This window comes from Oncorhynchus gorbuscha, linkage group LG08 (genome assembly GCF_021184085.1).
Source record: "Oncorhynchus gorbuscha isolate QuinsamMale2020 ecotype Even-year linkage group LG08, OgorEven_v1.0, whole genome shotgun sequence".
Lineage (NCBI taxonomy): Eukaryota > Metazoa > Chordata > Actinopteri > Salmoniformes > Salmonidae > Oncorhynchus > Oncorhynchus gorbuscha.
In genome coordinates this window covers 23,105,247-23,131,229 of record NC_060180.1, presented here as the reverse complement: position 1 = coordinate 23,131,229, position 25,983 = coordinate 23,105,247, and the positions used below count along the sequence as shown (strand labels likewise).

Genomic DNA, 25,983 nt, shown 5'->3' with positions numbered 1-25,983 from the left:
ACACTATAAATTGCTTGTTTTGTCACATAAATTGAAATGGGGCGAAATATTTAAATTTTTGAAACCAGGAAATGACGGAACAATTTCTGCATATTGCACCTTTAAGTAAAAATATTTAAAGGATCATCTCATTACATTTTTCTAACCTCATACTCTGATATTGCATTACGGTAAAATCGAGTTACACAGACAAAAAAACATATATTATGTAAATGCATAGTTTCTCTCAAAGGAAGACAAAAGCCTTTTCCAACTGAGCCTCAGATCCAGTGAGTGAACCGCAAAGACATTAAATTAACAGAGCCATTTGGAGAAAAGCACAGTTTTTATGTGCAAATGAAAGTTATTTGAATGCTGTTGCTCTATCCTACTTACAAAAAGGAGCCAGCACTAGGAAGGAGTCTTAAAAAGCAGGTATTTCATGGTTGCTGTTTAAAAGGTAAAAGGGGGAATTTATTTCACTTTCCACACAGTGGCTTAGAAACCTTTCTGGCTATCATTCAAGGCCCAGGAAATCAGTGGAAAGTTACCTCGATTTATATACCAGAAGGCTGATGTATTTGATGTGTCTAACTACACTATGCACCTCCCCGAAGGAGACAGCTCTGACTTTGGTTAACCTTTTACTGCAGTGGACTAAATCACTGTCACACAGTGTTTCTTGGTAGTCTTAAACAAATCTACTTTGAAACAAAAGTATACACCTCACACACATGGTTATGGGCATAAAAAGAAGACACCTGTACAATGTCAGATATTGAGTTGAAATGTATAAAAATACAAATAAATGCATCCCAATATTACACTTTATATACATCACAGAAGACTGAACTATAACAAAACCATTGACATAGAAACACTGGATTTTGGGCATTTAAAAATATATATATGTTTATTCATGATAAACTATGAAATATATGAATAACATTCCACCCATGAGGCCACTGGGTCATTTGAACAGCAGGAAAGGGATAAAGTTCGCCTCTCCTCGGAAAATACAGTGTTGATTAAGGGATGAAAAAAATAATGCTTTAGGAGGTCATAAACTAGTGTGATGACATGTAGATGGGCGTAGTGTGTAGTGTTCTAAATGACAGTGATGACATGTAGATGGGCGTAGTGTGTAGTGTTCTAAATGACAGTGATGACACATCCAAGGACGTGTTGAGCTGTGCATGTGTCAATGGTTACACTGGGAACTCTACAAATAACTCCCCCATGCCCAGGTCCCAATCCACCCCTAGCCCCTACACCCTAGTCCCTACCCCCCAGGCACTTATTCAAATCTGAAAGGATTGGATAGATGTAAATGATATGGAAGCTCAAGACACTTAAGGAAGCCCAAGGACCTATCGGAGGGCAAGGTGAAGCTAATAACACATTTGTTGTATGTCTATCCATTCTATGTTTTTGTATATCTATCCATTCCTTTCAGATCCATAAGTGCCTACAGCTATACGATTTGGATTCAGCAAACAATCTCGACTGAACTTTCCCTCCCCGTATTCATCACTATACTTTTCCGTTGAAGGACGTCTCTCAGTAGAAGAGCTGCCTGTCTCAGGGAATCTCCGCCAGTCTTGCCAGAGAGAAATGAAAGGATACCTAGAAAGTTGTACAACTGAAAGAGAGCACTTGCTGGTGATTTCATGCACTGGAGCTCTTCCATCCTCTGTGTGGCAGGCGGGTGGACACTCCCAGGCCACAGGAAGCAATAGGGAATAATTAGAGTGTGGCGCTGCGGCGATAGTGATCGGCAGACCAGGCCCAGCAGCCCCAGCGGCCCAGTGGCACACAGGCCCATGCTGCTAAGGTAGGGAGGCAGGAAACTGGGCAGGCTCTGGAAATACCATCTGCTGTACCAGTAGTGTCCCTATAAACCAAGTCAAGCCAGCCAATGCTACAGCCAATTCGCTCTGCACTCAGACAGCCCGTAATGGGTTTGAGTCACAGGAGGCTCAGTAAGACCACTCATGCATGTGATCCACCCTCAGTCCCTCAGTAACCCCAACCAGCATTCAGCCTACTCTGCTGACTCAAACATGTTGCACTCTGTTCAGTGAGAGACAGAAAAGCACAAGAAGCTCACAAGAGAAGTGTACATGTTAATGTGGCATTAGATGAAATACTGGTAGTGCTTTAAGTGAGGGTCTGTGTTTAAGTGAAGTGTGTGTGTGTGTGTGTGTGTGTGTGTGTGTGTGTGTGTGTGTGTGTGTGTGTGTGTGTGTGTGTGTGTGTGTGTGTGTGTGTGTGTGTGTGTGTGTGTGTGTGTGTGTGTGTGTGTGTGTGTGTGTGTGTGTGTGTGTGTGTGTGTGTGTGTGTGTGTGTGTGTGTGTGTGTGTGTGTGTATTGTAACACTCACCCTGAAGCGTTCCTCCCAGGAGGTCTGCAGTAGTTGGATCATCTCCAGAGGACTACCGAGCTCTGTAATGGCTGTCACTGTGTCCTGGATGTCATTGCTGTCCTGGTAGCAGTAACCATACAACTGGACGGGGACAAAGAGATACACTGGTTATTCATGTATACATACTGTACATGGTATAAATCTGAGCGGTCAAATGCAAACAATCTCTATCAGAGGATGACATTTGTGTATGTCAATTGCATGCATTCTGATTCTGAAAAGGCAATGACACATGAGATAGCTTTGGCACTGATGAATGTTTCTTTTGGTCGATTCCAGTTGTTTACCCTACTCTGTATTACCATGGCGACGGCCTCCTAGAGAATCTGGCTGGCCCTTTGCTTGCAGAAACATTTACATAAGATCATTTGTGCCCAGGCGAAGTCGTTTGAAATTAGGGGGCATGAAATTCAATCTAAAAGCTAAGCAACCGACATCGCCGTCAACCATACCACCAAAACCCAAACCAAGGGGAAACATCGACTATGCAAAACAGAGGAGGTGGCATTGCGTGTTGTTCTTCGGTTAATAAAATGCTTCACGCGTGAATGATGTGAGAATGTAGCGTGTCGGGGAGTGAAGTAAAGGGCTCATACACCTGGAGTCTGACTGATGCTTGTTGGCAGTTTTGGTGCATCTGTGAAGAGCGATGCAGAGACATTTATAGCAGTGGTGTGTGATAGGAAATGTGAGGTGCCCAGTGGGTGCCTACCCTGTGGGAGGAAAGGAAGGGCCTGTGGGCAAGGCTGGCAGAGTGCCCCCTCACCCCACTCATGGGTGCTGCACGAGAAATACATGGAGAAGACTTCACCCTTGCCTTCGTTGCAATCGCACTTGTCTTTTCCTACCAGCACTAACTTTCCTGATAATTACTTTATTAAGGAAAAATGTACACTCTGACTGTGATATGTGGTTGTCTCATCCTAGCTCTCTTAAGATGAGTGTAAGTCGCTCTGGATAAAAGCATCTGCTAAATTACGAATATGTCATGTAGGTGTACACTTCTAGAGCTTTATTCAGGCCTCCAGGATAAGTCCGATTCAATATTTTTCCTGTGCAATGAGAATTGCAAGTTTGAACGGAGTTTAGCCTAATAGAGTTGAGTTTTTTAGTTTTGTGGTATCTTTATTGCTATATAAATAGTGTTTTGTTGAGTACATTCATCCAAAGTGCATTTTTGCAGTAAAGATTTGCTATCTGAGATTAAATTCACATTAATGACTATTATCACCCTACTCAATCTCCCTCTGATTCAGAGGGGGTTGGGTTAAATGCGGAAGACACATTTCGGTTGAATGCATTCAGTTGTGTAGCTCCCTTGCCAGATCGTGTGCGCGCACCACATCTGCAGCCTGTGCTGAAGTTGTTGGTATCGTGCAGCAGAGGCTTTCTTATGCGAACATGACTGCATCTGGGCAGTGTTGTTCCTCCGTGGCAGACTAGATTCATCGGCAGCTCCACATGCCCTGAGTGAGACAGCAGCTGTACTCATGCTGGGGCAGTGTTTGTGTTTACTCTGAATGTGGTGCCATTTTGTCTGACTGGAGTTCAGAGGTCACTCACCTCACCTTGCTAGAGTCTTTCTACTGAGAAAGGCATCACTGAAATATTTTCGGGAATTTTTTTTTCTACTGATCTGTTGTGAGTTCAGGTTTTTATATGTCTTGTTTTTTTGCTGGAAGAAGAGATTTATCTATTTGCATTGTTGGACGGGTGTATATGGAGCATGACAGAGCGTGGCTTCCTGTGAAAAGGCTGAGAAGCTGTGAGGTGAGGTAAGTGTCAAAAGGCAGGTACGTTAGGAACAAAGCATGGCACGCCAATCCCCTGGCAGTTCTTCCCTTTCCTGGCCACAGGCAGGAGTGAGTCAGCATGGTACGCCAATCCCCTGGCAGTTCTTCCCTTTCCTGGCCACAGGCAGGAGTGAGTCAGCATGGTACGCCAATCCCCTGGCAGTTCTTCCCTTTCCTGGCCACAGGCAGGAGTGAGTCAGCATGGTACGCCAATACCCTGGCAGTTCTCCCCTTTCCTGGCCACAGGCAGGAGTGAGTCAGCATGGTACGCCAACTCCCTGGCAGTTCTCCCCTTTCCTGGCCACAGGCAGGAGTGAGTCAGCATGGCACGGCTCGGCATGGCCTCACCAGGAACAGAGAGAGGGGACCAAGGGCCAGGGCCACAAACACACACCAGCCCAGGGACCAGATACACTCACACAGGCCATACCCTGGGGTTTAACCCCACTGGACAATTGGCTGTACACACAGGAAGTAAGTTGAAGGAAGGAAGTTCTCTCTGTTTTTACTAAACCGCATGTAGGGTAGTGGGAATGCACATTTCAACTGAGACAGTCGTATAGAGATATTATAGAGAAGTGAGAGATGAAGATGGACAAAGAGAAGGAATCCATGCAGGTTCTGCTTGAGGTGGGACTGGGTAGTGGTCAAAGTGAGACGTTTCAAGCAGCCAAGAGGGGGTGCTGCTGCTGGAACAGTTGCCCCGCTCGAGAAGCAGATGAAATAGTTGAGAACATATGCGAGTCATAATATGCCAACACATCAGAGCTCCACAAAAACATTTCTGTGTGGGACATTATTAATGTGTAAATAAACGCGGGGGCCGGCAGGGCAAGCCGAGCTGGCTGTTACCCCATTCACCACACTTTCTTTAACGAGGGCCTCCTGGTCCCTGATCAAACCGGCCCCGGGGCGGACATGTTTGTCCAGAGATGAAATCCCCAGCATCTGCCAGAGCCCAGAGCACACTGCTGCTATTCTGTTGGACAGGGTCACTGCAGGACTGAGTGTCAGGCAAACAAGAGTACCTCTATCATACGAACAGGATTCTCTCTGGATCTCTGCTATGGGCTGGTGGGGACTTACTATAAGCCCAGGTCAGGTCGTAGGCCCAATAAAAAGGTAGAGATTTTAATTTCACTCACAAATCATGTAATATTTTGATTATTATTCATGTGGAATTCATCAAATCCATGTGTGAAGAGTATTCATGTAGAGTATACGGGTTAAACTTAGCGCTCCTGTGTGTGTGTGTGTGTGTGTGTGTGTGTGTGTGTGTGTGTGTGTGTGTGTGTGTGTGTGTGTGTGTGTGTGTGTGTGTGTGTGTGTGTGTGTGTGTGTGTGTGTGTGTGTGTGTGTGTGTGTGTGTGTGTGTGTGTGTGTGTGTGTGTGTGTGTGTGTGTGTGTGTGTGTGTGTGTGTGTGTGTGTGTGTGTGTGAGAGAGAGAGAGAGAGAGTGTGCGTGTGTGCATATGTAAGCCTGTGTGTGTATTTTGTGTGTGTGTAGCATGAAGTTAATGGTTGAATTTCTTATGCCTTGTTTTAATCAGAGACTTGGGCCAAGTGCCACTGGCAGAAAAACCTCTAATGTCATTTTTATTTTCCATGTGAATTGATCCTAGTACATTAAATGGATTTGAGACTTATAATGCATTAAATAAATGAGGGTGAAATTGTTAAATCCATACGTTTGGGTGCATAAAGGGGTTTAAAAGTTTTGAGTTTCGATGATTAGACTCCGTTTATTACATTTTCCCCTTATATAATTTGCATGACTTCATAGGGTTGAAAACACAGAGTTTGGGAGAAAGTGTTCGGGCAGCAAAGACGTATGACTGCTAAGTTAGGGACTGTGCGTTATTTATAATGAGCGATACCGGAGAAAATCGGACCTCTGAAATGAAAATGGATGGCCCACCCTTCAGTAAAATATATTTTTATCTGACCATCCCTGAACGCTTAAAAAAACATAACTTGGATAGCAGAGAACATGCCTACCATTTACCCTCACTCCCAGGACAGACCAGAGACTTAGATATGCAGTTTTAGAAACGGTTCTTCGTTTTGTAAAAAGTAGCCAGAAGGTTGTGGATTCGCAGACCACCGCGGACAAGGGTAGGGGAGAAAAGATATATATTAAAATAAAAGCACAGCATGAATCTATCAACTTATTTACGCTGAGAAAAAAATGTCCTTTTATAAACGCATTTCATGCCATTTGAGGTCACTTTACATGATTGGAGAAAAGCAGAATCTTTTTTTATTCCACGACAGAGCATGACAACAAATAAGTGCATGCTGCAGCACCGGAGACGTTTTGATTTCTATACAGGCTTTTGTTTAAAAAAGAGGATAGTCTAAGTTTGGAACAGTGTTGAAGTCGTCTGTAAGCTGTAAAAAATGTTGCGCAACAGAAGCGTTGTTTACTACAGCAGCCGCATATCATCAGGTAGACCGATATGCATTTGGGAAACTATCATTGTGTTGACTGTGATTAGGGCCCGCGAATACAAGAGCAGCTGCTATGGTAAATTAACAAACTAGGCATGCATAGCTCACTGCATGATCCTCAAACCAATGACTGGCCAAACTCTTGTTTCTAAAGGGGATGTCATAGGCACCGTAGAATGACTGTACAGCCTAATAAGGCATTTTTCGTTTCATTATTATGTCATTCGAAGTAATTATGTTTTCAATGACATTTTATGCAGCCTAAATGCGACATGTATGGGCATATTGTTGAAGTGCGGTTGTTGATGTGTTGTTGAAATGCTGAGCGCTCCTGCCAGCCTGTAGCGTGTCACAAATGCGTCACAGTCGATTTCCTAAACGCCAGTCTATAGCCTTGAAATAATAACATAGTCTAAATAATAAATGTTAATTCCTTCTTAGGCTACCTGGCTTGCTCCTGACTGATTTAGAGTTGGTGTGTTATTTAATAGCCTGTTGAAATGTAGAACGTCAATTGATAGCGACGTAATCACACATTACTTCCAACGCAAAGTTACATTTGTGTCTCCTTGGCTACAGAAGGTTGTAGTGCAGCCTCTGAATGTCATAGAGACAAACCAAATATATCTCAAAATATATTCCCCAACATTGTATAGCTTGTTTCTAGTGTAAAGCATTGCGGACAAACGCGTTGTTTTAGATCGCTGTATATAATCAGGTCCATTAAAAGCTTAGGCTAACAAGGGGTAGGCCTATGCTTTTATCCATTTTCTTTAACAAAAGCCACAATACCCTCACATAGCCCCTCAATTCAAGCTCTGGTTTTAATTTAGCAGACCTAGCTCTTCAGTGACACCGAAATATTTAAGGGGTGCATGGTGACTGAAGGAATTGTCTGACAAAATCTATGGATGGTAGACTATAATTTAATCTGTCAAAAAAGTAGGCCCACCTCTTATTTCTTGAATAGGAAGACGTAGGCTCAACAATAAAGCCCTCTTGTTGTTAGAAGCCTAAAGTCAAATTAAGATGAAGACTGTTTAAATGAATTAGGCCTCCTCGAATTAACTTACTTTCAGCACCCATGCGCTGTCTATTCCCGCGGCTGACGCTTCAAGTAAATTACTCGAATATTGTTTATTGTGAGTTCAACAATTCTAATAAATAGACTTCATTATGGGCTACGAAACATATTGTTTTTATACAAATAAATTATAACAGTAACAAGCTTACATCCGGTTCTCCTTCTCATCTTCCGCGCTTTCCCTCTAAAAACTGAACAGGACATCGGTAGGCCTCGTCCACGCGCAGAAATATTGCAATTTGGTTAGGCAGCACAAAAGGGTTTACATCAACAAGAGCAGGGCAGGCCAGGGCTCATGATTGTGAACGCCTATCCATTGCAGTGTGTAATGCAGAGTAACCTCCTTTCATATATCCCATCCCAGCTGCGCCCAGCAGAGAATCAGGGATGAGGGGCATCATCGGGGGAGAAAAAAAACGAGATACTACAATAAGCAAATCATTCTCAAAACCTGAGCAATACAAATCAAATCATATTGTATTTGTCACACGCGCCGCATACAACAGGCCTTGCCGTGACATGCTTACTTACAAGCCCTTAACAAACAATGCAGTTTTTAAAAATAAAAGTAACACGATAAAATAACAATAATGAAGCTAAATACAGGGGGTACCGATAATTGCAGCAGTTGTAAAAACAAAGGGGGGCACTCTGTGACTTGAGTGACTGGAGTCTTTGACATTTTTTTCGGCCTTCCTCTGACACCACCTAATATATAGGTCCTGGATGGCAGGAACCTTGGCTCCAGTGATGTACTGGGCCGTATGCACTACCCTCTGTAGCGCCTTATGGTCGCATTCCATACCAGGCAGTGATGCAACTGGGCATGATCTTCTCGATGGTGCAGCTGTAGAATTTTTTGAGGGTCTGGGGACCCGTGCCAAATCTTTTCAGTCTCCCGAGGGGGAAAAGGTGTCGTCGTGCCCTCTTCACGACTGTCTTGGTGTGTTTGGACCATGATAGTTTGTCGGTGATGTGGACATCAAGGAACTTGAAACTCCCGACCTGCTCCACTACAGCCCTGTCGATGTGAATGGGGGCGTGTTCGGTCCTCCTTTTCCTGTAGTTCCTGGGTCTCCTTTGTCTTGCTGACATTGAGGGAGAGGTTGTTGTCCTGGCACCACACTGACAGGTCTCTGACCTCCTCCATATAGGCTATCTCATCGTTGTCGGTGATCAGGCCCACAACTGTTGTGTCGTCAGCAAACTTAATGATGGTCAGTGGTGGAAAAGTACCCTATTGTCATACTTGAGTAAAAGTAAAGATACTTTAATAGAAAATGACTCAAGTAAAAGTGAAAGTCAGCCAGTAAAATACTACTTGAGTAAAAGTATAAAAGTATTTGATTTTAAATATACTTAAGTATCAAAAGTAAAAGTACAAGTATAAATTATTTACAATTCCTTATATTAAGCAAACTAGACAGCACCATTTTATTTAACGTATAGCCAGGGGAATACTCCAACACTCAGACGTCATTTACAAACAAACCATGTGTTTAGTGAGTTACCCAAATCAGAGGCAGTGGGGATGACCAAGGATGTTCTCTTGAGAAGTGTGTGAATTGGACCATTTTCCTGTCCTGCTAAGCATTCCAAATGTACCGAGTACTTTTGGGTGTCAGGGAAAATGTATGGTGTAAAAAGTACATCATTTTCTTTAGGAATGCAGTGAAGTAAAAGTAAAAGTTGTCAAAAATATAAATAGTAAAGTACAGATACCACAAAAAACGACTTAAGTAGTGCTTTAAAGTATTTTGACTTAAGTACTTTACACCATAGATGATGGTGTTGGAGTTGTGCTTGTCCACACAGTCATGGGTGAACAAGGAGTACAGGAGGGGACTATGGTGTTGAACGCTGAGCTGTAGTCAATGAACAGCAATCTCGCGTAGGTGTTTATTTTGTCCAGGTGGGAAAGGGCAGTGTGGAGTGTGATTGGGATTGCGTCATCTGTGGATCTGTTGGGGCAGTATGCGAATTGGAGTGAGTCTAGGGTTTCTGGGATGACAGATTTCAAAGCCTTTTAAAGTACTTCATGGCTACCCGCCCTCCTTTCGGAAAAGCTGACCACGACTCCATTTTGTTGACCCCTGCCTACAGACAGAAACTAAAACAAGAAGCTCCCACCCTGAGGTCTGTCCAACGCTGGTCCGACCAATCTGATTCCACACTCCAAGACTGCTTCCATCACGTGGACTGGGATATGTTTCGTATTGCGTCAGACAACAACATTGACGAATACGCTGATTCGGTGTGCGAGTTCATTAGAACGTGCGTTGAAGATGTCGTTCCCATAGCAACGATTAAAACAATCCCAAACCGGAAACCGTGGATTGATGGCAGCATTCGCGTGAAACTGAAAGTGCGAACCACTACTTTTAATCAGGGCAAGGTGACCGGAAACATGACCGAATACAAACAGTGTAGCTATTCCCTCCACAAGGCAATCAAACAAGCTAAGCGTCAGTATAGAGACAAAGTAGAATCTCAATTCAATGGCTCAGACACAAGAGGTATGTGGCAGGGTCTACAGTCAATCACGGATTACAAAAAGAAAACCAGCCCCGTCACGGACCAGGATGTCTTGCTCCCAGGCAGACTAAATAACTTTTTTGCCCGCTTTGAGGACAACACAGAGCCACTGACACGGCCTGCAACCAAAACATGTGGACTATCCTTCACTGCAGCCGAGGTGAGTAAAACATTTAAACGTGTTAACCCTCGCAAGGCTGCAGACCCAGATGGCATCCCCAGCTGCGCCCTCAGAGTGTGCGCAGACCAGCTGGCTGGTGTGTTTACGAACATATTCAAACAATCCCTATCCCAGTCTGCTGTTCCCACATGCTTCAAGAGGGCCACCATTGTTCCTGTTCCCAAGAAAGCTAAGGTAACTGAGTTAAACGACTACCGCCCCGTAGCACTCACTTCCGTCATCATGAAGTGCTTTGAGAGACTAGTCAAGGACCATATCACCTCCACCCTCCCTGACTGTCATGTTTTGTCATTGATTATCATGTCTTGTCCCTGTGCTTCCCCTTCTATTAGTTTCCCTCTGCTGTTCTTATTAGGTTCTTTCCCTCTTTCTATCCCTCTCTCTCCCCCTCCCTCTCTCCCTCTCTCGCTCTCTCTCTCTATCGTTCCGTTCCTGCTCCCAGCTGTTCCTCATTCTCCTAACTACCTCATTTACTCTTTCACACCTGTCCCCTATTTTGCCCTCTGATTAGAGTCCCTATTTCTCCCTCTGTTTTCCGCTTCTGTCCTTGTCGGATCCTTGTTTGATGTTTGCTGTTCTTGTCCTCGTTCCGTCCTGTCATGTTTTTTGCCTTCTTCAGATGCTGCGTGTGAGCAGGTGTCTTGATCAGCTACGGCCTGCGCCTTCCCGAAGCGACCTGCAGTCTGTGGTCGCATCTTCAGTTGTTCCCCTCTACTGTCTAGAGGGTTTCTGTATTCCTGTTTTGACTTGGAATAAACTCTGTTTCTGTAAAGTCGCTTTTGGGTCCTCATTCACCGGCATAACAGAAGGATCCGACCAAGAATGGACCCAGCGACTACGGATTCTCGCAACACTGCCGTCGAGATCCAGGGAACTATGCTCGGCAGACACGAGCAGGAATTGCCTGCTGCTCGTCATGCCGTTGAGACCCTGGCCGCTCAGGTCTCCGACCTCTCAGGACAGTTTCAGAGTCTTCGTCTCGTGCCACCAGCTACTTCCTGGTCTTCCGAGTCTCCGGAACCTAGGGTTAATAACCCACCATGTTACTCTGGGCAGCCCACTGAGTGCCGCTCCTTTCTCACCCAGTGTGATATTGTGTTCTCTCTCCAGCCCAACACATACTCTAGAGAGAGAGCTCGGATCGCCTACGTCATATCACTCCTTACTGGTCGGGCTCGGGAGTGGGGCACAGCTATCTGGGAGGCAAGGGCTGAGTTTACTAACGATTATCAGAACTTTAAAGAGGAGATGATACGGGTTTTTGATCGTTCAGTTTTTGGGAAGGAGGCTTCCAGGGCCCTGGCTTCCCTATGTCAAGGTGATCGATCCATAACGGATTACTCTACAGAGTTTCGCACTCTTGCTGCCTCCAGTGACTGGAACGAGCCGGCGTTGCTCGCTCGTTTTCTGGAGGGACTCCACGCTGAGGTTAAAGATGAGATTCTCTCCCGGGAAGTTCCTTCCAGCGTGGACTCTTTGATTGCACTCGCCATCCGCATAGAACGACGGGTAGATCTTCGTCACCGAGCTCGTGGAAGAGAGCTCGCGTTAACGGTGTTCCCCCTCTCCGCATCTCAACCATCTCCTCCCACCGGTTCAGTGACTGAGCCCATGCAGCTGGGAGGTATTCGCATCTCGACTAAGGAGAGGGAACGGAGAATCACCAACCGCCTTTGCCTCTATTGCGGTTCTGCTGGACATTTTGTCATTTCATGTCCAGTTAAAGGCCAGAGCTCATCAGTAAGCGGAGGGCTACTGGTGAGCGCTACTACTCAGGTCTCTCCATCAAGATCCTGTACTACTTTGTCGGTCCATCTACGCTGGACCGGTTCGGCAGCTTCCTGCAGTGCCTTGATAGACTCTGGGGCTGAGGGTTGTTTTATGGACGAAGCATGGGCTCGGAAACATGACATTCCTCTCAGACAGTTAGGGGAGCCCACGCCCATGTTCGCCTTAGATGGTAGTCTTCTCCCCAGTATCAGATGTGAGACATTACCTTTAACCCTCACAGTATCTGGTAACCACAGTGAGACCATTTCCTTTTTGATTTTTCGTTCACCTTTTACACCTGTTGTTTTGGGTCATCCCTGGCTAGTATGTCATAATCCTTCTATTAATTGGTCTAGTAATTCTATCCTATCCTGGAACGTTTCTTGTCATGTGAAGTGTTTAATGTCTGCTATCCCTCCTGTTTCTTCTGTCCCCTCTTCTCAGGAGGAACCTGGTGACTTGACAGGAGTGCCGGAGGAATATCATGATCTGCGCACGGTCTTCAGTCGGTCCAGAGCCAACTCCCTTCCTCCTCACCGGTCGTATGATTGTTGTATTGATCTCCTTCCGGGGACCACTCCTCCTCGGGGTAGACTATACTCTCTGTCGGCTCCCGAACGTAAGGCTCTCGAGGATTATCTGTCTGTTTCTCTCGACGCCGGTACCGTGGTGCCTTCTTCCTCTCCCGCCGGAGCGGGGGTTTTTTTTGTTAAGAAGAAGGACGGTACTCTGCGCCCCTGCGTGGATTATCGAGGGCTGAATGACATAATGGTTAAGAATCGTTATCCGCTTCCCCTTATGTCATCAGCCTTCGAGATTCTGCAGGGAGCCAGGTTCTTTACTAAGTTGGACCTTCGTAACGCTTACCATCTCGTGCGCATCAGAGGGGGACGAGTGGAAAACGGCGTTTAACACTCCGTTAGGGCATTTTGAATACCGGGTTCTGCCGTTCGGTCTCGCTAATGCTCCAGCTGTCTTTCAGGCATTAGTTAATGATGTACTGAGAGACATGCTGAACATCTTTGTTTTCGTTTACCTTGACGATATCCTGATTTTTTCTCCGTCACTCGAGATTCATGTTCAGCACGTTCGACGTGTACTCCAGCGCCTTTTAGAGAATTGTCTCTACGTGAAGGCTGAGAAGTGCGCCTTTCATGTCTCCTCTGTCACATTTCTCGGTTCTGTTATTTCCGCTGAAGGCATTCAGATGGATCCCGCTAAGGTCCAGGCTGTCAGCGATTGGCCCGTCCCTAAGTCACGTGTCGAGTTGCAGCGCTTTCTCGGTTTCGCTAATTTCTATCGGCGTTTCATTCGTAATTTCGGTCAAGTGGCTACCCCTCTCACAGCTCTTACTTCTGTCAAGACGTGCTTTAAGTGGTCCGGTTCCGCCCAGGGAGCTTTTGATCTCCTCAAGAAGCGTTTTCCATCCGCTCCTATCCTTGTTACTCCTGACGTCACTAAACAATTCATTGTCGAGGTTGACGCTTCAGAGGTGGGCGTGGGAGCCATTCTGTCCCAGTGCTTCCATTCTGACGATAAGGTCCATCCTTGCGCTTATTTTTCTCATCGCCTGTCGCCATCGGAACGCAACTATGATGTGGGTAACCGCGAACTGCTCGCCATCCGCTTAGCCCTAGGCGAATGGCGACAGTGGTTGGAGGGGGCGACCGTCCCTTTTGTCGTTTGGACTGACCATAAGAACCTTGAGTACATCCGTTCTGCCAAACGACTCAATGTACGTCAAGCTCGTTGGGCGTTGTTTTTAGCTCGTTTCGAGTTCGTGATTTCTTATCGCCCGGGAAATAAGAACACCAAGCCTGATGCCTTATCCCGTCTCTTTAGTTCTTCTGTGGCTTCTACCGACCCCGAGGGGATTCTCCCTGAAGGGCGTGTTGTCGGGTTGACTGTCTGGGGAATTGAGAGACAGGTAAAGCAAGCACTCACTCACACTGCGTCGCCGCGCGCTTGTCCTAGTAACCTTCTTTTCGTTCCTGTCTCTACTCGTCTGGCTGTTCTTCAGTGGGCTCACTCTGCCAAGTTAGCTGGCCACCCCGGCGTTCGGGGTACGCTTGCTTCTATTCGCCAGCGGTTTTGGTGGCCTACTCAGGAGCGTGACACGCGCCGTTTCGTGGCTGCTTGTTCGGACTGCGCGCAGACTAAGTCAGGTAACTCTCCTCCTGCCGGTCGTCTCAGACCGCTTCCCATTCCTTCTCGACCATGGTCTCACATCGCCTTAGAATTTATTACCGGTCTGCCTTCGTCTGCGGGGAAGACTGTGATTCTTACGGTTGTCGATAGGTTCTCTAAGGCGGCACATTTCATTCCCCTCGCTAAGCTTCCTTCCGCTAAGGAGACGGCACAAATCATCATTGAGAATGTGTTCAGAATTCAAGGCCTTCCGTTAGACGCCGTTTCAGACAGAGGCCCGCAATTCACGTCACAGTTTTGGAGGGAGTTCTGTCGTTTGATTGGTGCTTCCGTCAGTCTCTCTTCCGGTTTTCATCCCCAGTCTAACGGTCAAGCAGAAAGGGCCAATCAGACGATTGGTCGCATATTACGCAGCCTTTCTTTTCGAAACCCTGCGTCTTGGGCAGAACAGCTCCCCTGGGCAGAATACGCTCACAACTCGCTTCCTTCGTCTGCTACCGGGCTATCTCCGTTTCAGAGTAGTCTTGGGTACCAGCCTCCTCTGTTCTAATCCCAGCTCGCCGAGTCCAGCGTTCCCTCCGCTCAGGCTTTTGTCCAACGTTGTGAGCGCTCCTGGAGGAGGGTCAGGTCTGCACTTTGCCGTTACAGGGCGCAGACTGTGAGAGCCGCCAATAAACGTAGGATTAAGAGTCCTAGGTATTGTCGCGGTCAGAGAGTGTGGCTTTCCACTCGTAACCTTCCCCTTACGACAGCTTCTCGCAAGTTGACTCCGCGGTTCATTGGTCCGTTCCGTGTCTCTCAGGTCGTCAATCCTGTCGCTGTGCGACTGCTTCTTCCGCGACATCTTCGTCGCGTCCACCCTGTCTTCCATGTCTCCTGTGTCAAGCCTTTTCTTCGCGCCCCCGTTCGTCTCCCCCCGTCCTTGTCGAGGGCGCTCCTATTTACAAGGTACGGAAGATCATGGACATGCGTTCTCGGGGACGTGGTCACCAGTACTTAGTGGATTGGGAGGGTTACGGTCCTGAGGAGAGGAGTTGGGTTCCATCTCGGGACGTGCTGGACCGTTCGTTGATTGATGATTTCCTCCGTTGCCGCCAGGGTTCCTCCTCGAGTGCGCCAGGAGGCGCTCGGTGAGTGGGGGGGTACTGTCATGTTTTGTCATTGATTATCATGTCTTGTCCCTGTGCTTCCCCTTCTATTCGTTTCCCTCTGCTGGTCTTATTAGGTTCTTTCCCTCTTTCTATCCCTCTCTCTCCCCCTCCCTCTCTCCCTCTCTCGCTCTCTCTCTCTATCGTTCCGTTCCTGCTCCCAGCTGTTCCTCATTCTCCTAACTACCTCATTTACTCTTTCACACCTGTCCCCTATTTTGCCCTCTGATTAGAGTCCCTATTTCTCCCTCTGTTTTCCGCTTCTGTCCTTGTCGGATCCTTGTTTGATGTTCGCTGTTCTTGTCCTCGTTCCGTCCTGTCATGTTTTTTGCCTTCTTCAGATGCTGCGTGTGAGCAGGTGTCTTGATCAGCTACGGCCTGCGCCTTCCCGAAGCGACCTGCAGTCTGTGGTCGCATCTTCAGTTGTTCCCCTCTACTGTCTAGAGGGTTTCTGTATTCCTGGTTTGACTTGGAATAAACTCTGTTTCTGTAAAGTCGCTTTTGGGTCCTCATTCACCTGCATAACACTGACACCCTAGACCCACTCCAATTTGCTTACCGCCCAAATAGGTCCACAGACGATGCAATCTCAACCACACTGCACACTGCCCTAACCCATCTGGACAAGAGGAATACCTATGTGAGAATGCTGTTCATCGACTACAGCTCGGCATTTAACACCATAGTACCCTCCAAGCTCGTCATCAAGCTCGACACCCTGGGTCTCGACCCCGCCCTGTGCAACTGGGTACTGGACTTCCTGACGGGCCGCCCCCAGGTGGTGAGGGTAGGCAACAACATCTCCACCCCGCTGATCCTCAACACCGGCGCCCCACAGGGGTGCGTTCTGAGCCCTCTCCTGTACTCCCTGTTCACCCACGACTGCGTGGCCACGCACGCCTCCAACTCAATCATCAAGTTTGCGGACGACACAACAATGGTAGGCTTGATTACCAACAACGACGAGACGGCCTACAGGGAGGAGGTGAGAGCCCTCGGAGTGTGGTGTCAGGAAAATAACCTCACACTCAACGTCAACAAAACTAAGGAGATGATTGTGGACTTCAGGAAACAGCAGAGGGAACACCCCCCTATCCACATCGATGGAACAGTAGTGGAGAGGGTAGTAAGTTTTAAGTTCCTCGGCATACACATCACAGACAAACTGAAATGGTCCACCCACACAGACAGCATCGTGAAGAAGGCGCAGCAGCGCCTCTTCAACCTCAGGAGGCTGAAGAATTTCGGCTTGTCACCAAAAGCACTCACAAACTTCTACAGATGCACGATCGAGAGCATCCTGGCGGGCTGTAATCACCGCCTGGTACGGCAACTGCTCCGCCCACAACCGTAAGGCTCTCCAGAGGGTAGTGAGGTCTGCACAACGCATCACCGGGGGCAAACTACCTGCCCTCCAGGACACCTACAACACCCGATGTTACAGGAAGGCCATAAAGATCATCAAGGACAACAACCACCCGAGCCACTGCCTGTTCACCCCGCTATCATCCAGAAGGCGAGGTCAGTACAGGTGCATCAAAGCTGGGACCGAGAGACTGAAAAACAGCTTCTATCTCAAGGCCATCAGACTGTTAAACAGCCACCACTAACATTGAGTGGCTGCTGCCAACACACTGACACTGACACTGACTCAACTCCAGCCACTTTAATAATGGGAATTGATGGGAAATTATGTCAAATATATCACTAGCCACTTTAAACAATGCTACCTAATATAATGTTTACATACCCTACATTATTCATCTCATATGTATACGTATATACTGTACTCTATATCATCTACTGCATCCTTATGTAATACATGTATCACTAGCCACTTTAACTATGCCACTTTGTTTACATACTCATCTCATATGTATATACTGTACTCGATACCATCTACTGTATCTTGCCTATGCCTCTCTGTACCATCACTCATTCATATATCTTTATGTACATATTCTTTATCCCCCTACACTTGTGTGTATAAGACAGTAGTTTTGGAATTGTTAGTTAGATTACTTGTTGTTTATTACTGCATTGTCGGAACTAGAAGCACAAGCATTTCGCTACACTCGCATTAACATTTGCTAACCATGTGTATGTGACATACAATTTGATTTGATTTGATTTGATTTATGGGGCCATAATCATTTAGGCAGGTTACCTTCGCTTCCTTGAGCACAGGTACTATGGGAGTCTGCTTGAAGCATGTAGGTATTACAGACTTGGTCAGGGAGAGGTTGAAAATGTCAGTCAAGACACTTGCCAGTTGTTCTGAGTACACATCCTGGTAATCCGTCTGGCCTCGCGGCCTTGTGAATGTTGACCTGTTTAAAGGTCTTGCTTACATTGGCTATGGAGAGTGGAATCACACAGTCGTCCAGAACAGCTGGTGCTCTAATGCATGCTTCAGTGTTGCTTGCCTCGAAGCGAGCACAAAAGGCATTTAGCCCATCTGGTAGGTTCGTGTCACTGGGCAGCTCGTGGCTGGGTTTCGTGGCTGGGTTTTCCTTTGTAGTCTGTAATAGTTTGCAAGCCCTGCCATATCCAACGAGCGTCAGAGTCAGTGTCGTAGGATTCAATCTTAGTCCTGTATTGGCGCTTTGCCTGTTTGATGGTTCGTCTGAGGGCATAGAGGGATTTCTTATAAGCGTCCAGATTAGTGTCCCGCTCCTTGAAAGCGGCAGCTCTAGCCTTTAGCTCGGTGCAGATGTTGCCTGTAATCCATGGCTTCTGGTTGGGATATGTACGTACGGTCACTGTGGGGACGACGTCGTCAATGCACTTATTGATGAAGCCGGTGACTGAGGGGATATACTCCTTGTTGTACGCATCTCTGTGTGTGAAGTAAAGGTAAAACTGATTTAAATTTGCCTGCATAAAAGTCCCCGGCCACTAGGAGCGCCGCTTCTGGATGAGCATTTTCTTGTTTGTTTATGGCCTCATACAGCTTGTTGAGTGCGGTCTCAAATTACATGACCCTCCCCTGGACTAAATAAAAAAAATACAAACTCCTCCCCCTGACTGAAATTGAAAAATCATGACCCTCCCCCCATTTTCCTCCGGGTAACAATTGTGTAAATTTCGACCACTCCCTTTGTGCTCTTTTGATGACTGTAAAATGGGCAGAAATATGTTTTTGGTGCCTTTATCTCAGTTAAATATAGAGAAGGCAGCATATTGAAATATGAACAAGTTTGATGAATTAGAACTGTCAACAACTTGTTTTCTCCAGCCGTTCAGTAAAATAAGCAACATTTCAAATGGTGTCAGGGAAGGAGAGAGAGGGAGATGACAGAGAGGGCAGCACACATGAGGCGTTTTGCAGAAAGAATTGACTCCAATACTCTGGAGTTATCTTCCTCTTCTCATGTCCTCTTTAAACACATCTAATGGTTTCTCTAGGCACAAATCAATACCTGAACTTCAGATTACCAGTTAACAGGAGCTGAAGATGTTCTCAGGGGGAAATGAAGGGAAGAAGTTACAGAGCTTTAACTAATGCAAATGATGTGGGAGACTCGCTGGCCCTATCAAATAGTGTTCCACACAAATTGATCGTCATCTGATCAAATCATTTTTTATGTGTCTGTTTTAAGACTGCGGAGCTATCCATCGAAATTCTGTGAGCACTTCTAAACGTATCTTATCGTTCCTTTACTTCAACTATTACTTTTGAAGGGATGACATGTATGTATTGCATATTCATTGAAAGTTTCCGAACAGGAAGAGAAGCAGAAATGGCTTGTGTTTATGTGGTGAGGGTGTAGGGGTCTTGGGGGAACCCCGCTCTCTCTGCAGAGTGTGGGGGCTGCAGGGCTGTTGAGCCCCAACAGACCCAGACCCACAGCAGGGGTTGATCAGAAACAGGGCTGAGGGCTGAGAGAGGTATTGCAGGCAGAGGAGGCATTGGACCACATTTGTGTGGCGTCCCCCCCCCCCCCAGCTTCCTTCCCGTGGAAGTCGGAGGTTAAAGTGTTAACCCTGGCTTAATTGCAACTCTGTCTCCAGCTCACGCCCCCTCTGCACTCCCCCCACCGCCCTCATCCTCAAACTGACCCCAGGGCCTCTGTGGCCCGGGACACCCAGCTTTCACATTAACACAACCTGGTTACTGATTCCCCAACTAATGGAGGAGATCTACAGAGCAGGCCCTGGGGGAGAGAGGGAGAGGTTGACAGAATGACACGCTCGTGTAAATATAATCCAACTACATGGCCAGAAACAGGCCCAGACCCCTGCAGCAGCCCAAAGGTCCCACCACTCTCAGATCATCTGTATCCACCATACCCACATGCAAGTGTGCGTACGCTGACACACACACAATTTCTCTGAAGGATAACCCTTACCCTTCTACCTCCCTCTCCTCCTCCTTCCCTCCCTCACCCTACACACACTCAGGCAGGCAGGCCGACAGCCCCTCTCGTTATCTTACTCTCTGATCAGCTCAAATTCATCTTGTTCACACTCGCTCTAACATGGACGAGGGGAGAGAAAGGCGGTCCACGCCTGCCACGCGTGCTGGTGTGAAAAGACGTGTCCACAATCCACATCCAACTACCTCTCCCAGTCAGTCACCTACCCCTTCTCTCCTCTCCCAAGGAGCGTCCCCCATCTACCGTGGACAAGCAGGCTATTGACACCACAAGTGTGCTGAATTAGGAGAACAGAGATGAACTGCTTTGGTTTCTACCTCTGATCCCATCTGTGGTAGTTTAAGGGGTGTGAGTCCAATAAGATCCCACCATCTCTAGTGAGAGAAAACATGGGCCTCTGTCTCTCCTCTCATAGTGAGGGACTGGCCAGAGGCAGACACTAACCAGACAGTGTGTTGGAGACTGTTTTGCTCAGACGGAGCCAGACTTCACATCACTCTAACAGGATACGTTAGATCGGCTGAGCGGGACATGAATTGCTCTTTGTGACATTAAAACACGCTAAATAACGGTTAAAAATATTGTTATACAGACAGATTTCAAGTTGTGATTCTAGTAAGTCAAGTTAATGTGGACCTAGGTCGGCTAAAAATAAACATTCCTTTTTTCGAAGTGAGATGCCGCTGTAATTCAGTTTTAAATTTAATATATTGTTCATTTTTACAGGTAGTGGAGCATGTCAATAGAATTTACCAGAAGTCATTCAGGCATTATTTCCTGGTGCACAAAAAAAGGGCCTGGATTAGCCTTAAGGCTAGTGTGCTGTTTTAAATACCTTGCATATTCCTCATGTTCATAGAGGGATGAACAATTAATAATCGTTTCCCTATGATTTGAAAGAGACATCTCAAACCCTTTTCAGTTTATGTTAACATGTTCTAAAGCTATTCCAGTAATCCTTCAATATATCTTCCATGCCAGAAAATGAATTTTGTTATTTTTTTTATGTTTATCCTGAAATAAATAATATTGCTATTATTTGCTTATGACAATGATGGGAGAGTGGGATAAAGCCAAATGTTCACTTTCCAGTCACGCAATGCTAGCGTGTACATGTGTGTGTAGAACTACATTTTTATATATAGGCCTGCGCACGCTGTGTGTGTGTGTGTGTGTGTGTGTGTGTGTGTGTGTGTGTGTGTGTGTGTGTGTGTGTGTGTGTGTGTGTGTGTGTGTGTGTGTGTGTGTGTGTGTGTGTGTGTGTGTGTGTGTGTGTGTGTGTGTGTGTGTGTGTGTGTGTGTGTGTGTGTGTGTGTGTGTGTGTGTGTGTGTGTGTGCATTGCAGCATGATGGACAGAAAAGTCTGAGTGGACAGAGGGCATATGTGTCACCTTTGACCCTGACCGAGTCCACTCCCACACAAACCAAGACTCCAGTATCACAGTCAATATCAATGTAAATATATACCTGGAAAGTACACTATCACAACATGGACTTGTACGACAGCGGTGAGAGATGGGCCGCTGCTATTGGCTCTGCTCCCGCCTTGACTCCACAATGGAACATATATAAAGAAAATAACTTCCTATCAATGAACAAACCAAGTAGAAGTAGAAGACACAGGGATGTGTAATAACGTAGAAGAAAAACAGCCCATGTAAAAGTTTTTAATGCTGTTGTCAAAATTGATCTCTGGTTAAAGTGGTCATCATGTTTTGATGAGAGTTTTGATAGAGTTCATGTTTTGAAATATCCCAAATGTTTAATGCAAATCAAATTACACATTCAGTTATTGCAACAAGTGTTTTTTTGTTTGTTTTTTAAATGTAACCAAGCAAGGCAGTTAAGAACAAATTCTTATTTATAATGATGGCCTACACCGGCCAAACCCAGATGACGCTGGGCCAATTGTGCACCACCCTATGGGACTCCCAATCACAGCCAGTTGTGATACAGCCTGGATTCAAACCAGGGTGTCTGTAGTGATGCCCCTAGCACTGAGATGCAGTGCCTTAAACCCGTGTGCCACTCAGGAGCCCAAGTTCAAATATGTATTATTCCTTACTATACAGTCTATACATTTTATGTACATTATCATCTTGGTTCTATATTTTCATTTGGTATTTTAATTCAATATTAATGTAGGTTTAACATTGTTTGACAATTATATGTCCTTTGCAATACTACACATAAGAGAGTGATATTTCTTTATTGTATGCAATTTAAATCTTGATAAGAATGTAAGCTACATGTAAAGCTTCAAAAGGGGTAAATAACTTGATTATTGCCAAATATTCTCTTATATCCTCAGTTATCATACATTATTATCTTCAAATTGTTCTCCATTCACCAATGCACAAAAAAAATGTAAAGGCTGATAGAATTTATTCAAAGTAAGTGTGACACGTTTCGTTTTCTCAATGTTTAAACAGATACCTTCCCATTCGAATGTGCAAACCAAATACTGATGTGTAGAAATTCGGATCAAAAGGTCACAGACGTATAATATTGTTCAGAAAATGATTTTTAGGGAGTATAATTGATTACATTTGCAGCACGCTGTACATAGATGTTTCTACTGTGTTATTGACTGTACGTTTGAATATCCCATGTGTAACTCTGTGTTGTTGTTTCTGTCGCCCTGCTTTGCTTGATCTTAGCCATGCCGCAGTTGTAAATGAGAACATGTTCTCAACTGGCCTACATGGTTAAATAAATGTGAAATAAAAGAATAAAAAAATAATAACGTAGTGTATTTTAATAAATGTTCTGTATAGACTATTTGGCGGCTGTCTTGGTTCCTTTGTACCGTCCTAAAAACAGTATAGGCCTATCTTGAAAACATACCACTTTTTACTTGGTTAAAGTGCAACACTATTTCTTACCTTGAATTACTCCATATTTATTAAGTTATAATAACTATCCTAAACTTGATTTCAGAACATAAAGGCACGTCTTTCACTTGTTTGGTGGCTACTTATCTATCCATTCAGTAAAAGTTGCATTGAAGGCAGGAAGCTCCCTCAACAACATCGTTTGGATATTTTAATTGGGCCTCATGCGGTGCATATTACAAGCACTAATTTAGGCTCATACTGTAGCCTAGAAATGACACTGTAACCAGTACTTCATGGCCTTATATTTTTTTATCTAGTATTAGCAAAACATGTGAAATAGTAGAAGAACAATTTTCAAATATATATAGGTTATTGTAAAATTGGACATTCGTGAGTATAAACGCTTTCAAATGACATGTTCTAGAGAAACTTGTACAGGCATAACTATTTGTAGACCTGTATTGTAGGCAAAGAGTAATTATACATGATTCGTGTGGATATTGTTAAGGTCATTTGGCCGATTTATCTCGGTTTGAATTGTAAAATCGTCCTTTACGCATTTATTTAGAATATGTGGTAAAACGTTGCCTGGCGCTTCTTGAAAATACACGAACAAAAAGGGCCTAGGTGTAGAAAGACAAGCTTTTATATAATTACAGAAGTTAAAAGGTATTCTTTCTTGTTTACAGAACTTGTCTAAATGCAAATAAATACGAGGTAGAATGCGACAAAGCCTCGGGCATCTCACCGGCTGGTGCGCCATGCAGAGCCAGCAATCTGCTGATCGGATTTAATCCACAGAGTAACAATGGAGCGATGGCCCTCATTCAACTGTTTACCTTATAAACGCACAACACATCATCCAAATAGCACTATTAAATAATAGGCCAATCATGCACTTATTTCATGCTGACTATTTTGTTTTCACTGCACGCAACATGAATTGATTTCTCAAGGAATCTCGTGGAAATGGGATACACACCAGTGCTCCAAGTGTTCAGCCCATGTGTCACTTTTGAAACGCTGAGAGTAGAGTTTCACACCTATGGTTATTCAGTCATTAGGGAAAGAATGATTCATGGTTTGGCTGTTGGTATAAGACAAAATGGCTATTAACCGTAACTTCGATATGTATAACAAGCGCAAATTGGGTTAAATTTGAAGTCAAACTGAAATGATTTATAAGGCCACTGCTACTGTTAGTTATAATGACTTTATAATTAAATTAATTTATATCCTGTCGTTCTTGGTCTGTAGGCAACATAAAACATATAGGTTGCATCTTAAATGTGTATGGAATAGGCCTATAGCTAAATAAGTAATAGTGCTAATCATTTACAGAAATAGGCTAAAACACAGATTTCGAACATTAAAAAAATGTGAAATCATTCATCATCAATTTGTTAGCTAGCCTAGATATATATTACCTTCAGAATGTTGGGGTGCTGTAGCCTTTCCATTAGCGTCATTTCTTTCACTATTTTGAAGGACGCCAGTCTGTAGCAGTCTCCAGGTGAACCATATTTCTTTACGCAATTTTCCATATCGTGTCCCCCGAAATCCACCGATTTCAGAGCCACGGACAAGCTGTTGTTGAGAGCCGCCTTGTAGACAGCCTTTGTGTAGCCTGAGCCGAGGTACTGAATATTGGTCACGTTGTCTATGCTGCTGCAGTCAAGCATCGGTGTACTGTTAATGCTCCTCGAATTCATAGTTAAATCTTCCCGTGATTTTGTTTGCATGTATGTGGAAGATGAAAGCCGATTTTGAAAATGCGTCTGTTGGTTATCGGTTCGCTCAATGACTTTGATATGGTCCCAATTGTCCCCTGGCTCTGAATCCATGAGCCTCCTTCTCTCCAGCGGGCGGACGGGGTCCCCGGTCCCAGACCCATGTCCTTGGCGCCGACGGTACCGCACAACCTCATCGAATCTCTCTCGTATCTGCAGTAATAAGTCCTGGTGATGCCTGCTGCCCGCGGCGTTTTTACTATTGGACTCCGCCACAGCTTTAGTGTCTGACTCGCTGATGTGAAGCTGTGAATCGCCTGTAACCCGCTGCTGTTTTTTGTGGTAGTACCGATGTACTCTATTGTCGTGGTTCTGATGGTGTTCGAACCCTGGTATGTACAGCAAATTCATTAGCGTACCGAGGAAGAAAGAGAGGCAGAAGCCTGCTGCAACCACAATCTTTCTTCGCTTCATTGTGATCAGTTGTATTAATAGCATAAAATATATTTGTCCGTATTCGGCTCCAGCCCCCGCCTAAGTGTCTACCACCTCTGCAGCGGTGCCCGGCGTTCAAGGTTCGTGCGCGACAGAACTTAACGGTATTCCGATGCCGAATGCGCTATGATCACTTCTTCATCTTGAATTATATGATTTATGCAGCCACACAGGTTTAAGATCCTCCCCATATAAGGTTGACCATGGTGACACTTGCCTTCACACACTGCAAAACCCACCACTTCTGTAGCCTATGAGCGCATCAGGCAGGGGTCCTCTAGCCTACTAGAAGCCCCCTGAGCGACTAAACAGCCGTGACGCCACTGTGATTGACAGCATACGTAGGTCATGCATCTGTGAGCACTGTAGTTTTCAGGAAGTCCATTTCCCATTAAGGTACGTTGAACATATAAAATCTCAAAAACACACTACCCATGGTGCAATGTAAAAAATCCAGACAATTCCAGCAAACCAGCAGCTGTGGAACAGTGTTTGAGGTTTCTTAGAACTGCCGTTTCGAGTAGACCTAATGGCACGCGCAAAATCTGCCCACTGACGTTAGTGATGAAAGCGCATGAGTTGATGGACATTAATTATAATATCTACTATCTAATGTGTTGTTTTATTTCAAATTTTGAATGGCCAGGCTTATATGTGTTTTAAATATAGCCTTATTTGAATGTTTGCAAAGCCTTTCTAATAGGCCTATACGCCTTAATATGCCAATTGGTTATGTCATCGTGATTATTCATTGTTACCATTGCGCATAGTAACATTATGTAGCCTAGCCTATATCCAGTAGATTTTCTGCTGATGGTCTATACACAACATGGAAAGTAGGCTAAATTGAAATGTTTCCAACGAATAATGAACATTGCGCTATGAGACAACTGTGCATACGCATAAGAACGCTTCATGCTTTCAGCAAGTAGGGTATTCCATTTAGCTAACGCGTTTGGATTGCTTTAAATCTTCCACCTCTGTTTTAAATTGGTTGAGAAGTCCAGACTCCTTGCAGGCTGAAGCTCT

The 25,983-nt window shown here is 45.2% G+C and overlaps 1 protein-coding gene across 1 annotated transcript in view; it reads right to left on the bottom strand.

Annotated features, from left to right (window-relative positions):
* Positions 1–25,183, bottom strand: part of pkdcca (protein kinase domain containing, cytoplasmic a) — a 42,671-nt gene extending 17,488 nt beyond the window's left edge. Inside the window, exons 1-2 of the mRNA XM_046358876.1 lie at positions 24,157–25,183; positions 2,363–2,485 (exon numbers count right to left, since the gene is read on the bottom strand). Of these exons, the coding sequence (XP_046214832.1) occupies positions 2,363–2,485; positions 24,157–24,957 (924 nt within the window). The 5' untranslated portion in view covers positions 24,958–25,183. The remainder of the gene's footprint in view (positions 1–2,362; positions 2,486–24,156) is intronic.
* Between the last annotated feature and the right edge of the window lie 800 nt (positions 25,184–25,983).